General features: G+C 40.4%; 1 protein-coding gene across 9 annotated transcripts in view; it reads right to left on the bottom strand.

The window, feature by feature from the left end:
* Positions 1 to 759: 759 nt before the first annotated feature.
* TJP1 (tight junction protein 1) overlaps positions 760 to 15,043 on the bottom strand; it is a 375,977-nt gene continuing 361,693 nt past the window's right edge. For 4 of the 9 annotated variants that reach the window (XM_058736789.1, XM_058736793.1, XM_058736794.1 and 1 more), the window contains 5 exons: positions 11,240 to 11,400; positions 8,309 to 8,786; positions 6,352 to 6,569; positions 5,000 to 5,143; positions 760 to 2,301 (listed from right to left, as the gene is read on the bottom strand). In XM_058736789.1, the coding sequence (XP_058592772.1) occupies positions 2,207 to 2,301; positions 5,000 to 5,143; positions 6,352 to 6,569; positions 8,309 to 8,786; positions 11,240 to 11,400 (1,096 nt within the window). In that variant the 3' untranslated portion in view covers positions 760 to 2,206. The remainder of the gene's footprint in view (positions 2,302 to 4,999; positions 5,144 to 6,351; positions 6,570 to 8,308; positions 8,787 to 11,239; positions 11,401 to 15,043) is intronic. The other 5 variants (XM_058736791.1, XM_058736796.1, XM_058736797.1 and 2 more) reach the window with 3 other exon arrangements.

The raw sequence follows: 15,043 nt of genomic DNA, 5'->3' as shown, positions 1-15,043 counted from the left end.
TGCAGGATCCCACTTACAGGACACCCTCAAAAAGGAGAAACTATAGGGTAGAAATCATTGCCCACCAGGGGCTGGAGAAGTGTATGTGTGTGTGTGTGTGTGTGTGTGTGTGTGTGTGGCGGGGGGGTGGTATAAAGAGGGAGAAACAATGAACTTTTGGGGGATGATGAAACTGTTTGATGTATTAATTGTAGTAACGGTTATAAAACTATGTACCTCCGTCAAAATTTGTAGAACTGCACACTAAAACGGATACTTTTACTGTACATAAAAAAGATGCAACAAATCAAATAGACTGAATCTACATAGATCTGCACTTCCTACCAACCAACCACCTCTATGTCAATAGGGGGGTTGTTAAATAGATATGGCAATCATGATGGAATATTTAAAGCCATTAAAATCACTTTCTACCCCCAAATGTTACAACATAAGAAAATGTCCATGTTACGTTTTTGGGAAAAAGCAGGATACAAGGCACGAATGCACACATAAATATATGTATATTTACAGAAGCGGTGGAAACACTGCCAAGAACTCTCTAAGTCAGCCTCCTTCTCTTCTTACTCTGTCTTGAGGTTTCAGTGACTGGCACTGGTCACCTATCAGGGTGCACTGGCTGCAGGGACGTACTCCATAGACACCCTACCTGATGCAGTAGAAAGGGACTAGGTGATGTGCAGCAGGATGCAGGACTTTTAACAGGATTATAAAGTTGCATGAAACTAGAAACTGGGGGGAAACAGACCAAACCAGCACTTTATTTTAAAAAGTTTTATTCTGCAGATTTAGAAATTTGAGATTTTTTAATAACTGCAAAAGAAATTCAGTCACACCTAATGAATGATTAACAGAATGTAGTGGTGTATTATCTAAACAGAAATCGTGCTGATGTGCCATAATAAATTGTCTATTAGTAAAAAAATACACTTTAGGGCACAGCATGGTATCACAAATTACAGTCAGGATACTTTGCAAGAATTTAATCAAACTAGAGAATTCTGAGTAACTGTATCTTTTAAATGCAGCACTTTTAAAAATGTAACAACTCTGTGCATTCTTTTTTTTTTTTTAAAAATGACCTTGTAGGTGTCATAGAAATGCTGCTTTATTGCTGCAGAGGTCAAAGTTCAAGGCTCAAGAGGTACAGGAGAGAGATACAAAGGTAGCCTTAAGAAACTCGGTTTTGTTTATGTATAAAAAAAGGTAAAGTTTATAAAAGTTAATTTACAAACCAAGAACAAAAGTGGTATGCACGCGTTATGTACAAGCATCCTTGAAACATCAAAATTTTCAAATGCATAGCCAAAAAAGAACAGAAAACCACCACTGCCCCTTGGAGGAGGAAAAGAAAAATCCCAAGATCACACCATTTTTTTTCTTCTGGGTGATTATACATTTCTGAAACCACCAAATCCACAATTTACTCAATCTTTTTCATGATACAGTATCTAGATGTGCACAAAAGCCATAAAAACTTAGTAATACACGGAGAGAATGATCTAAGAATTAAAAACATGAGGGTAAGGCATTCCTGCTGGTTAGTATGTTTGTGGTGATATGGTTATAGATCCAAAGAAGCCACAGAACCAGTCTCACATGCTTTGGTGTCCTTCCCTAAAAAAATGTGTTTTCATATACAATAAGTAATTGTCTTCACTTGACTCCCCCCACCCCCTGCCAAAAAGAGCTATAAATTCCCCTTGCTGTACATTTCTGTTAAATCTACTACACTGGTTTATATGGTTCCAGGTACATTTTTAAAATGTGTGCATATTACCTCATGCATAATAAAATAAAATGTGTATGCCAGGCTAGGGCCATAATAAAGTTTGAAACAATGTACTTTGGAAAGAATAGAACTCAAATGCACCCAATTTACTGGCCGGTGTTTTAACGGAAATCAATATGTGAAGTTAAGCAGTGACCATAAAAAAGTACAAAAATCATTACAAAGCAAACCATCTTTGACCCTCCAGCCAATACCAATAGTTTTTCAATTATAAACACGCAGTTTGCAGCATGTTTTCTGACCATGGGCAGGGGCATGCTCACTAATCTTCATCTGTTCAAACAAAATGCTTAATACTAACAAATCGCAGTATCAATTCTAAGAAAAGTGTAATACTTGATAGAGTGCTTCCATTTAGATTTAGTAAGTTTAACCCAGTTTCACATTATTTAACAAGTTCCTATACTTTAAGAATTAAAAGTGGTCTATCAGGACAGAAACACAGTTTGCTCCAACAAGGTAATTTGGATCTCCAGGAAGACACTTGTTTTGCCAGGTTTTAGGATCACCTATGAGAGAAAAAGAAGTTCGTATCAATTGTGGTTGGTTAAAGTGCCAGCCCTAATGGTCCTGGGACAAACATAAACACATATACTCCCATACAACCTCCTTCTCGTTCTTCAGCATATGCACTTGTTATCAAAGCTCTAAGTGCTATATTCCATTGAGGACCCACTAGCATCTAAGGATTCAAAGTGGTTTCAGATTTCTCCTTTATTCTTTATGTTTTCAAGTTTATGCCTTTTCAAACAGTGAATACAAGTTGGGGCAACAAATATGCCTGGGGTATAGTTCCAGTGCCTGGGTCCACAGAACTATTGACAGCACTTCTGAAAGTTGGGACCCATTTGAACTGAATATGAGAACACATTTCTCACACTCAACTACACACCAATGAATGAATGCCTGAAAATTCTGCAGAATCTGGTTTCTTCTGGAAGGAAGACTCTTCCTCCCCTTTACCCCCCAAAAATCAGCAAGTCTGGGCCGAGAGTTTCTCAGCCCTGAACTTGGCGGTACAACAAAATCACTTGTGAAATTCTGAAAATTCACTGTCTGTTGAGTTTGAAGCAGGGCTTGGGTATTTCCATTTTTAACAAGCTCTTGTTGCTTTTGAGATTTGCAGCTGAAGCTAAGAAGCCCCAGTATTGGACACCTAGTGTGAAGAAGGCCGGCATGACTGTATGCTCTGTGGCATCCAAGGTAAGGGATACTCGAAGCTGCTGACTTTTGCCTCCCTTACAGAATAGTTCTTAACCAGGAGCGATTCTGCACCCCTGTGGGATGATGTCTGTAGACGTTTTGGCCTGTCACAACCGACATCTGGTGAGCAGAGGCCAGGGATGCCACTACACAGCCCACGATGCACAGGACAGCCCCTACAAACAAAGAATTCTCATCTGGCCACAACATCCACGTTGAGGCAAGGCTGAGAGACGCTATGTACAGCGAGCCGTACACCGAAATGGTCTCTGAGTCATCATGGGCTCAGCAGTTTAAAACCGAGTGATCTAACTTCACAGATCTCTATGGGCAGTACTGCAGAGAACAGCCTGCTCAGGCATGAGGTAGAGTGAAAACAACTCTTTGGAAGTAAAAAAAGAAAACAAAAACCCCCCCACTTATTATACTAATTTTTGTTGGGATCAAGTTAGTACTTATCAAAAGCTACCCCCCATGGGGGGCCTGGCTGGTTCAGTGGGTTGAACACACCCGACTTCGCTTCAGGTCATGATCTCGCGATCCATGAGTTCAAGTCCCGTGTTGGGCTCTGTGCTGACAGCTCAGAGCCTGGGGCCTGCTTTGGATTCCGTTTCTCCCTCTCTGCCTCTCCCTCACTGGCGTGCGCGCTCTCTCTCTCTCAAAAATAAACATTGGAGACAAAAAAAAAAAAAAAAAAAAAAAAAAAAAAAAGCGATCCCTGACTTTCTAAACAGAAATTTATAGTAGCAAAGCATTCTAGAGCCATATGGGATTACACAGAGGAACATTTCTCTTCTATGTGAACGCACTCAAAATTTAACACAGGAAAAAGTTGTTTCAATCTAACAAAATAACTTTTGTTCTGTGGCATAAAAAGCAGGAATAACAAATAGATAACTTATGCTTCATATAATATCCCGGAAGAAAATCATTTCTAAAACAACTAACTACAATAGACAGTTATTTTAAAGACTTTTATCCTAATTTGGTTTAGAAAACAATCAGAGCTCATGCTACAACTTGACTTTCAGAATATCACATTTTAAGTGCAGTTTTATTAATGTTAATTCATTAATTCAAACTAGGCTAATAAAATGCTTCTCAGTGGAGTCCCTGAGGAAACAGCTTTACTATCCAGTGTATTAAAATTAATTTATTAGCTTTTTCCAGAAAATGTACCTGCAGATATCAGGAAATACATATTTATATATAATTTTTAATCTTGGGTAGTATTAAAGTATATTCCTACAATTTTAATACCCTAAAGCTCTATTTCATATTAAAACTGCATTATGTTCACCTGATTTACTAAAAATTCAGAAGCAAAACTTTAAATTCTTATTTCTCTATATTAGGTTTAATTAAAGTGATCTATACCAAAAAATATAGAATGCTTCAACTGGTAACTGATGTAGTCACCCAAAGAAGTGAGAAATGTGAAAATGCAATGGAAATTTTGAAATTATGATCTTAAGAGCAAAAAAAGCCATTTAAAAGTAGTGTGTACAACAGCAGTTATTCAGAGTTTTGCACTGAAAACCGTGGCCAAGTATGATCCCAGTGGAAGGTATTTTTTTGTCTTGCAGATTTCTCTGGTGTCTATACTTTGTAGACTGAGGAATTAAAGACTGGTAACCAAAACAGAAATTAGTATATAAAGGAATCATCTTAATAAGAAGATGGAAATGCCCATGTACGTAGACCAACAAAAATTCTCCCACTGCATCTTAAAAATTTTGACAGAACAAATAATTTTGTTGAACACCAAGAAACAGCCAACCTTTGGCCAAATCATCAATGTTTAAAAGGCAGAAACTTCCCATACTTTTCCATATTCATTTATATATGAACCACAAAGAAATTTCAAAACACTGGTGATGCCTACAAGGCCACAGCAACAGAGGTAGAGATGTGCTAACAAACAGCATGTGTAGCTCCAACAGCCCAGGGATTAATCAATGACAGTACCCAAAGCCCCCAAAGGACAGAGTGAAGACAGCATACCCGACGAGGAGTCGGATGATTTTAGAGCAAAAGACCAACCGTCAGGAGTCATGGACGCACAGTGTGGTAAGCGCAGCTCCACAGGCTTCAGGAACTTGAGGCCATGGGGCCCACACATCACTAAGGGGCTCAGCAGTGTCTCGCCTGCAGTCAAGGAGGGGGTGGGAGTGAGAGGTTAGATGACCATCTTCTTTCTAGCCCACAGTTCTCCTCATCCTCCCTTCTAATGACATGCTTTAAAGCCAAATGCCATTAGTTCTCTATAGTTGCAGTGACCGAGAGAAACATAATGCAAGACACATGTGTAATTTAAAATGTTCTAGTAGCCACATTAAGAAAAAACAACAGGGACATAAATTTTTAATATTTATGTAACCCAATATATCCCAAACATTATTTCAGCATGTAACCAATATAGTAAATCTCTGAAATCAGTGTGTATTTTATACTTCCAGCACATTTCAATTCATAATAACCACAGGTAGCCAGTGGCTACACCATTCGATCATGGGGTTCTTGTATATTCAAATGTATTTTTTGTAAATGTTACTTAGATCTTACGTTTTAAATGTTGTATTTGCTACAGACTTGGTTTAAGGGATTCACACAGGGCCAACATATGTTAGTGCTCCAGCAAAATGTAAGAAAATGAGCTCGAGTAACATATTTAAGGAAGTAAAGCAACTGCTATAAGATTCCAAAAGAAGTCATCGCGTAGTTCATCGTATCGTCCTGACATATCCAGGAAGATTACGAAAAATAACAGCTTTCCTGGATTCCTTAAGTTCAGAAACACACATGGTGATACCTCAGAGGGATATTTTATTCGCCGTGTGGAGCTCTTACTAGTGCTAGAGCTGGGGTGACGAGCACCTGCCCCGAGAAGCCTCTGTCTTACAGTCAGGTGACAGGCATGGAGCAAAGCCTTTCTGAGTGGGTGTTATCTAACCTGTCTCTAGACATGGAAGGGATGAATGACGCAAAGACAGATTTGATGAGGTCAGCTAAGACCACCTAGCAGACCAAGGGAGGAATGCCCAAAGGCCAGTCATCTGCTGTCACTGTCACTTTCACAGTGAAAGTAAAGCCCAATGAGTGGAAGGTCTTGTGTGCTCACCTCCACCAGCCTGGACTTCCTGTGGGACACCCCGTGCCTGCCTGTGATGCCATCCCAGGGCACCCCCCTCCACAGTGCCCACTGGAGAGGCCTGCCCTGATGGGAGAAACGTGCTGGGGTTGGCAAAGCAGAAAAGGGGTCCAGATTATCCTCTCAATTGAACACTACAAGCTTTGAAGAGCACACAGGACAACTCAAGTTATTAAAAACCAAGCAGAAAAATAAAACCATTTACCTTTCTCCTTATCTAAAGGTGGGAGGATGCTGTTGTCTCGGCAGACCTTGAAATAGATTTCCTGCTCAATTCCCTCAGGAATGGCTCCTTGTGGGATAATTATACTAACGCCGGTTTCTATGGAACTCAACACCCCACCATTGCTGTTAAACACGCCTCGGGCTGTGGCCACCACGGTGTGACCGTCTTCATCTTCATCTTCTTCCACAGCTGAAGGGCTGAGAATCCAGAAACAGCTAATGAATAAACCTCCAACAATATAGCAGAGTTTCCATTATGACTCTAACAGGTTGTTTCATTTTATTTCTCCATTTAATCAAGAAGGTAAGTTTCTGGTGACACATTTTACTCACAGGAGTAATAAATCATATTCTTCCTGGAGAAATCGATTTCATTTTTGAAGATAACTAATCAATTTCATTACTGAATGTACAAAGCCTAATACCTTGCTCACCCAACTACTACAATACGTTGGTCTTAAGAACCACATTTTAACATCCATGAAATTCGTATTTTAAAACTGACGGTAAGTCATGGTTTAACTGATAGCACTTTTCTTTTCTTCTTAGTGATATATAAGACAATGGTGCATCTTGCAACTTATGGCATCTCAGACTTGATGAGTACTAATTAGGTTCTCTATCTCCCTAGGATTTTGAGCATGCACACTTATGGCCCATGCTGTCAAAGCTTTCTACAATACTTTGGTATGGGTACACCCCAAGCACCCATGAAAAAAAGTATATTCACTTAGTACACAAAGAATATCAGAAGCCAAGGGGATGTGGTATCAAAGACTGCTTCAAAAGCATAGGCTACCAAGACTGCTTGGAGTAAAATTTTGAGTCACAACCTAAAAGTGAGCAGAAAGATGGACCGACACAGTAAGTGTGTGGAGGGAAGCTACAGATGATTCCTGCATGACCAGAGCAGCAGGGACAATGCTGATGCGGCACCCCATCCCCCACTACAGGAAAAGCTTACAAAGAGGAGAAGGCAGCACATTTCCATGACCATCCCTGTTTTTGGGAAGCTGGCAGGTGGCCCTCCTGGCCCTGGGTTCTGCCTGCCAGTGCTTCTGTTTCAGCAGGTGGCTTGACAATGTAAGTGGATTTGGGAGGCTGAGGTAAGCTTATGTGAGGCCAGAACAGGTCTAGAGAAAGGAGTATATGAGGCTTTCCCAGTCTCATTTGCTCAAATATATTACTCACTAAAACCATAAAAAGAGCAACCATTTTGAGGTTGTTACATTTTCTAGTATCACTGTTGAACAGAGAGTAGACAGGGAATACAGGTGCTTAGGCTTCTGAGAGATTTTCCAAATGTAAGCAGGCCAAGGTTAGAGGTTATGGAATGCTATGCTTGGTTCAGAATACGGGCTCTGTATTCAGATGACCAGGAGCAGCTGAACCGGGGCTCCCTCACCCTAGTTGTGTGACTGGGCAACATGCAGTGTCACCTGACTTCAGTTCTTAGTAAAATGGGGATATTGACAGTATCTATGGACTGTACATGATCAGTTAGCTTTATTATTTTATTAATGTTCTCTTACACCTCTTGCAGGACCTTTCATATAACAGCATTCATTGCAACAACCTTTTGGACAAAACTGTTCAGTTTAAAAGTTTAAGTTAAGGGGAGCCTGGGTGGCTCAGTCAGTTAAGCATCCGACTTTGGCTCAGGTCATGATCTCACAGTTCACAAGTTTGAGCCCCACATCAGGCTCTGTGCGGATAGCTCAAAGCCTGGAGCCTGCTTTGGATTCTGTGTCTCCCTCTCTCTCTGCCCCTCCCCACTTGTGCATGTGCTCTCTCTCTCTCTCAAAAATAAGCAAACATTAAAAAAAAAAAAAAAAAAAGTTTATGTCAGAATGATTCTTAAAAGTCCCAAATCACATAAACTATACCAAACTCACATTAGACAAATCACAGAGCCAAGAAAAAGGCAAAAATCTTACCTCACAGGAACAGCTTTAGGCACAGTGCTGACATTATTCATTTGGTATTTGGGCTTATCTGCATGGATGGAGAAAGTTTCAACTCCACTGTCAAACTCAGGAGGCTGTGCCACACTGTGCGCTTTCACAAGAGTTTTTGGTGAAGTAGGGGTTTTTGATGACAAATCAGGTTTATGTGCAGTTTCACTTGGCAAAAGATTGTGGTTGAATTTAGGACTTTCAAACTTGCGCTCAAATGGCCGAGCAGAACTTGTGTATGGTTTTGGTGTGAATCGATTATATGCTGGAGTGACTGTTTTCTGAGTCTGTTCAGCTCCATTAACTGGAGCTTTATCCGGGAAACTTTTCTGGGGATAGAAAGTAGACTGAACAGTATCTTCTCGGTTCGGTGGTCTGAAAGTTGCTGGCTTATTCTGAGACGGAGGTGGATCTGGTTTAGACACTAAAGAATTCTGGAAATCCAATGACACCGAATTACCTGAAAAATAAACATATATAAGCATTTAAAAAACTTCCTCAAAGAAGTTTTAATAGCCCCTATGATGTCTCTCCCATCTTAACTTGTCTCGGTGCTGAAGTCAAGGCCCAAGTCAGGGCCCCCACAATTAGAAAGTGACTCTTGAACCCTGGTGGCTACCTGTGACATCGAGGGACCAGGAGGGGCATGGACACATGTGGTACTCTGGGGTATCTTGTGACTGTGGAGTCAGGGTCATGTTGCTCAGGGTCCAGGCCTCCAGAGCCTGGTTGTCTGAGTACCCTCTCCCACTGTCCGTATCAAATTAGAAACAGAATGACAGTATAGCTATGTTAAAAAAAGGGAAAAAAAAGAAAAAAAAATCAACACTACAGAACTCACCTAAATGAAGTCAAAAGGAGCCACAGACTGGGAGCACAATTTGCATAACTGTACAGAATTAGGATCTAAAACCTATAAAGAACCCCTATACACCCACCAGAAAGATGCTACTAATAGGAATATGGGGAAAGCTGTGCAGAGGCAACAACAGAAGTGAAGGCCCGAATGCTCAGTTACCTTACAAGACAGAAAACCTCACTACCAGGGAAATGCAAATACATAACAAACCCCAAATACACTTCATACCCATTAGATTGGCAACACTTCAGTTCGGTAATGCCAAGAGTTGGCAAAGATGTGGAACAGGAATCTCCATGCATGGCTGGTGGCAAGGTAAAGAAGTACTAACTGAATTCTAGGAAATAATTCCAGAAAAAATAACACCAACACTATACATCTTTTAGAAAGAAAACAGGGGACATGTCCTAGGCTCTCTTTTATGAACTAGCACAACAACGATGGTAAAACCAGACAGGGACATTAACATAAAAAGGAAAAAAATAAACCCAAGTTCCTTGTGAACACAGCAATATAATTTACTGCATTAACACACTAAAGAAGGAAAATGTTATGGTAATCTTACTACATGCAGAAACAGCATGTGACCTAATGCTTTCAGCAAACTAGAGGGGAATAGAAAGGAATATCTAAAACCTAATAAAGAGTAGCTATAACAAGCCATAAAAAACATAGAGCTAATGTCATAAGGGTGAAACATTAAATCCTTTCTCCCCAAGATGGGGAAGGCAGAGATGTCTGCTCTCATCACTTCCAAACTGACACATTTGACGGAAGTCCCTGACAGTGCACAAGAAGGCAAGAAAAAGAAAAGGCATTTAAGGATCGGAAAGAATTAAAACTTTTCCTGCAGACATGACAGTGTGGAAAGAAAATCCTAAACATGGGGTAAGATCAATCTACCAGTACACCCCTACAGCTGGCCTAGAATTTGATTCTTGTAAATAACAGAGAAATGTCTGTAGCAGCAAAAAGCCAACAGGAGAATGGATAAATCATGGTATATTCTTAGGGCAAAATAAACAATCTTTTTTTTTTTTTTGAAAGGGCCAAAAAAGGGGCATTTGGAGGTGAAGGCAACAGTCTCCCTTTCAGAGTGTTTGATGGAAGGCAAAGAGACATAGGACAGTTTGAGGAGGCAGCAGGAACAACAGGTGCTCTGAACAACGGAGGAGTGAGCTGCACCTGTGTGAGGCCGGAGAGAAAGATGAAGCAAGCAGGAATGAAGGAGAGGAGCCACGCCAATGGCCCCGAAAGAGAGGCGGCATGGGTAAAGGAAAATAGTTCCTGGTCAGGGAGACATGAAGGAGAGAAGATGGGAAAAACGCAGGGGTACAGCTGTTAAAATGAATCACCTGGAGCTGTTGGCTACTCTGCTGGGATTTTGCCACAGCACATAACTGTGAGGTGCTAAGGGTTGCAGGTTATGTGGGACTTTATGGCTTTCCTATATCCATGGATATAAATGGAATATAACAGTAATTTTTACAAAACACCGATCAAAAATTTAGATTCAGATATACCGGCAAACAAATACTACTTCCAAAAATTGAGCTGTGATAGTAAAACAGATTAACATCTATTTAGCTAAAAGTCTTTTCTGATACAATGGTTATAGTTCTAAAAACAGGAGACGTACCTGTTTTTTTTTTTTTTTTTTTTTTTTTTTTTTAGGAGATGTACTTTTAACAAAACACTTAGTTTCATTGTTCCCAGCCTATATGTTTCAAGTATGTATTTTTTAAAAAATTTGTTTTTAAATTTATTTATTTTGAGAGACAGAGCAGAGGAGGGGCAGGGAGAGAGGGAGAGAGAATCTCAGGCAGGTTCTGTGCTGTCAGTGCAGAGCCTGATGCAGGGCTTGAACTCACGAACTGTGACATCTTGACCTGAGCTGAAACCAACAGTTGGACACTTAACTGACTGAGCCACTCAGGCTCCCAAGTATGTATTTTTAAATGAAAAACACTTTTGCTTACAAACTGCAAGAATACAATTTTGTAAGTATTACTCTATTACAGCAGTAATGCCAACTTCCAAACCAAACTTCCTACCTTCACCATGTGCCCCCTTGGCATGCGTGTGGAGGGCGAGAGAGGAGCTGGTCTGGGCATACTGGGAGGGCAATGGAGGAGGAGGGGGAGTGGCCTGGATCGGCTCATAACGTTTCTCACCAAATGATCTATCCACAGTGTCAGCTTCAGGAGACTTTCCCCTATGAAAAAAACAAAGACAATGCCAACTTATGAATATGGATTCACATTTACAAAAAAGCAAGTTCTCATTCTTCTAATTATCCCTGAGTTAAAAAAAAAACAACAACAAAAAACTGGAAATTTCACAATTTATTCTTATGAGTATAAATGGCTAACTCTACCAAAATATACAAACAAATTCAATCATTCATCAGCACAAGAAATGTAAAGACAGGACAGATACTTAAAGAATATTAATAAAACATCCAGAAGATGGCAACCAAAGGCAGATGAAATTTTGGGTATACTTGTAATATTAATTATGTTGCTTACAAAAAGGCAGTAATGGTTGGGAGGTTTAAGAAAGTCTTGCAAATATTTTGAAAAATATTTATTGGCCCAAATCTTCCTTAGATTCACTTCTGATTTGGTATCTAAGGTACAAATCCTTGGTTTCTGGCACACTCAGAGCACCACAAAAAATGTTTTTATAGACCAGAGGTTGGCAAATTTTTTGTAAAGGGCTGGACAGTAAATGTTGTTGGGTTTTTGGGCCATACAGTCTCTGTCACAACTATTCGAACTCTGCCCCAAAGCAGCCATAGACAATATGTAAATGAAATGGGTGTGGTTGTGTTCCAGTAACACTAAACACACTGGACATCTTTCACTTTGAAACTGCCCTTGATTTACTAGATCCATTTTTAATTGTTTAACAGTTGCTAGAGTAGCAGACACTGCTTGATTTTATAAGGCTCTTTTAAGTCAAATTGTGCCATGTATGCTTATTTTTCAGATTGCCAATTGTTAATATGTAACACGTACAATTCAAACAAAAGAAATCTTTAAAATAGACCCATAATTACAACACTGCCATCTAAACCTTTGCAGAGAGCCAAAGCTGCACTGGTTTTATGTGCACAAACAAAACACACATTTGGAATGTATTTTCACAGAAAATTTCATTGGGGAAGTCTACTCTAGTGATTGGCTTTAAAACTACGTGGTTTTGTCGCTTTCAGGCACTTAGGCTAAACATTTGAAGATGACTTTAAAATCTAAAAGTGCACATAATGCCAGTGATGCAGTGAGGGACACCTCATGTAACAGCCTCACATTAATGCCAGTCTTACCACTTGACGGTCCTTTTCAAGTAGTCATAGCTAGGGTAAGAGCCAAGAAATCTAGGTGATGGCAAAGCAAAAGCGCAATAGAAAAACGAAAGAAAATGGTCAATCTAACTAAGTACATTTGCAGCAAATGGAACTCAAATGTCATTTTAAAATATCAACCAAAAAATACACATCCACCATTTCAGAATCATCTGATCTATAAAAGAAAACATCACTAGCTCTCACTTAAGTTTGGAAAATCACCAATAAATCAAAATACAGTTAATATAGTTAGGTACTGCCTGCCCACTTTCCACATACATTTTAAAAATGTTTATTTATTTTGAGAGAGAGAGAGAGAGACAGAGAGCGCGCGCACATGCATGCACGCAGGAAGGGCAGAGAGAGGGAGAGAAAGAATTGCAAGCAGGCTCTGCACTACTAACCATGAGATCATGACCTGAGCCAAAACCAAGAGTTGGAAACTTAACCTTCTGAGCTGCTCAGGTGTCCCGGCCCTCCACGTATTGTACTGTGCTGCTAGTGAGTAGCAAGGTGCTTGAGCTTTATTACTCTTCCATCTCTGCCCACTTTGGCTTCACTTGCTAGTGGTGAGCAAAGAAACGGACTAAATAAAGAAGCAATACTAAGAATAATCAGCAGAGTCTGAAGAAGTAAGAATGAAGTGCTCCATTAAGAAAAAAAGGGCTGGGCAAAAGAAATCCTCTAAGTGAAAATGTAGGAGGAAGCCGTACAACACAACAGCTGTGCTGATCCCTAGTGGGGGTGATGATGAACAGGCAAGCTGAAATATGCATGCCTTTGAAACGTGACTATGATTAACCTGTGCTCTTTCCTGGCAAGACCTGAATCCATTACCAGTCCTAAAGTAAGTCCTGGGATGGGGGGAGCCTATTTGCAAAGCTTCCATGTTTCAATCTCACAGCCTCTCTCAGTGAATGCCACATGCACATAGAAACCTAGTTAATCTTACTAAGTTCTTAAAAAGCTGAAAACTACTAACACTTATTTTGAGACCTAAAAGTCTCACAGTAAGTTGACTTTTGAGAGACAAGATATTTTAGTGACAAAAAAATCTCTCGTTGCCCTGAAGAAGCTCAGTTTCTGGGCTGGGACACATGCACAGGGCTCTTCTAGCCCTGTCATAGGATCCCGGAAACTCCTTACTTGTTTTGAAGATCAATGTCTGAGCCACTGATCTCCTAATCTCCCCAATTCCAACCCAGCTCTCCAGAGCTGTAAGACAGGTGATATCCACTTGCTCTCTGGGGCGTCTGTCCTGTGCTACCATTCTCCCTTCTCAACTCCCACCATTTCTCAGGTATGGAGTTTTTGTTGGAGGGTGGGGAACATGAGAGAACAAGCAAGGGAGGGGCAGAGTAAGAGGGAATCTTAAGCAGGCTCCACACCCAGTTCAGGGACCAATGTGGGGCTCGATCCCACAACCCTGGGATGAATGACCTGAATGAAATCAAGAGTCAGACACTTAACCAACTGAACCAGCCAGGTCCCCTCGGAGGTATGTTTTTAAGTGGAACATAAGCAACTATTATCCAGAAGAAAAGAGCTTTGCTATTTCTATATTATACTTTAGAAAATGAAGGCCTGTAGGCAGTCTACTGGTAACAAAAAGCAGTTTTGAAATACTGTAAGAGGGCTGTATATTTTAAATGACTTTCCAATTGTTAAAGCTGTATTCACTGGGCACAACAGTACAACAGCATTAGAAAGGCAAGGCACAGAGACCCCTTATGTCTTAGCCATCATGTCTCACTCCTCATTCTCCTTCCCAAAGCTCTACCCATCGAATACCCACATGGGGACGTGAAGCACAACTACAAAGAGTTTTTGATTTCTATCACAAAGGAAGGAAATGTATTAAAATGTGCATCTCAAGTCACACTTTCTGGCTCCCATAACACTCATGGCAGGAAACACAAACATTCAGAGTCTGGGGCCTATTCACAAAGACAGATGTTATGTGTTTCTGTCAAAGGCAATCTACCCTTGAGAAACCTCTGACCAGTTAAGACTCATTCCTCCCAGAGCTGCATTAATGAAAAGGTGGGCAGATGACACACCTAGCACACTATGGCCTGTGTTGCTGGGTCCCCAACCACCAAATACCAGGCAGCATTCTAGACCCTGTATGAAAATTATACGTCACAAATACGTTGTCTTCTTTGTAGAAAACTCAAGCCAAAACCAAAAATGCCTTGTCAGTTGATTCTCTGATGAGACTTCTTACTTACTTTTCAGACCTAAATATGTTCTTTTAAGACTGCATTCTATTTACCGAGTATATAAAAGGATGAATAAAATCTCTCTCCTTAAACTATACCCTTGGACCTGCTTCTAACAAGAACGAATGTGTTTAATGATTTAAGTAAAGATGATTACAAAAGGATACACCCTCCTACCTTACCAGAGGTGAGCTACTAAGGCTCACCGGAGTCTGGACACCCTCCCCAGATGTACTGGGCACCTCTCTAGCGTTGTGTTGGGGGAGGCTCACAATACTGGTATAAGA

The sequence above is a fragment of the Neofelis nebulosa genome, chromosome 7 (genome assembly GCF_028018385.1).
Source record: "Neofelis nebulosa isolate mNeoNeb1 chromosome 7, mNeoNeb1.pri, whole genome shotgun sequence".
NCBI lineage: Eukaryota > Metazoa > Chordata > Mammalia > Carnivora > Felidae > Neofelis > Neofelis nebulosa.
Note: the sequence above shows the minus strand (reverse complement) of the source record. Positions and strands in the feature narration are given on the sequence as shown.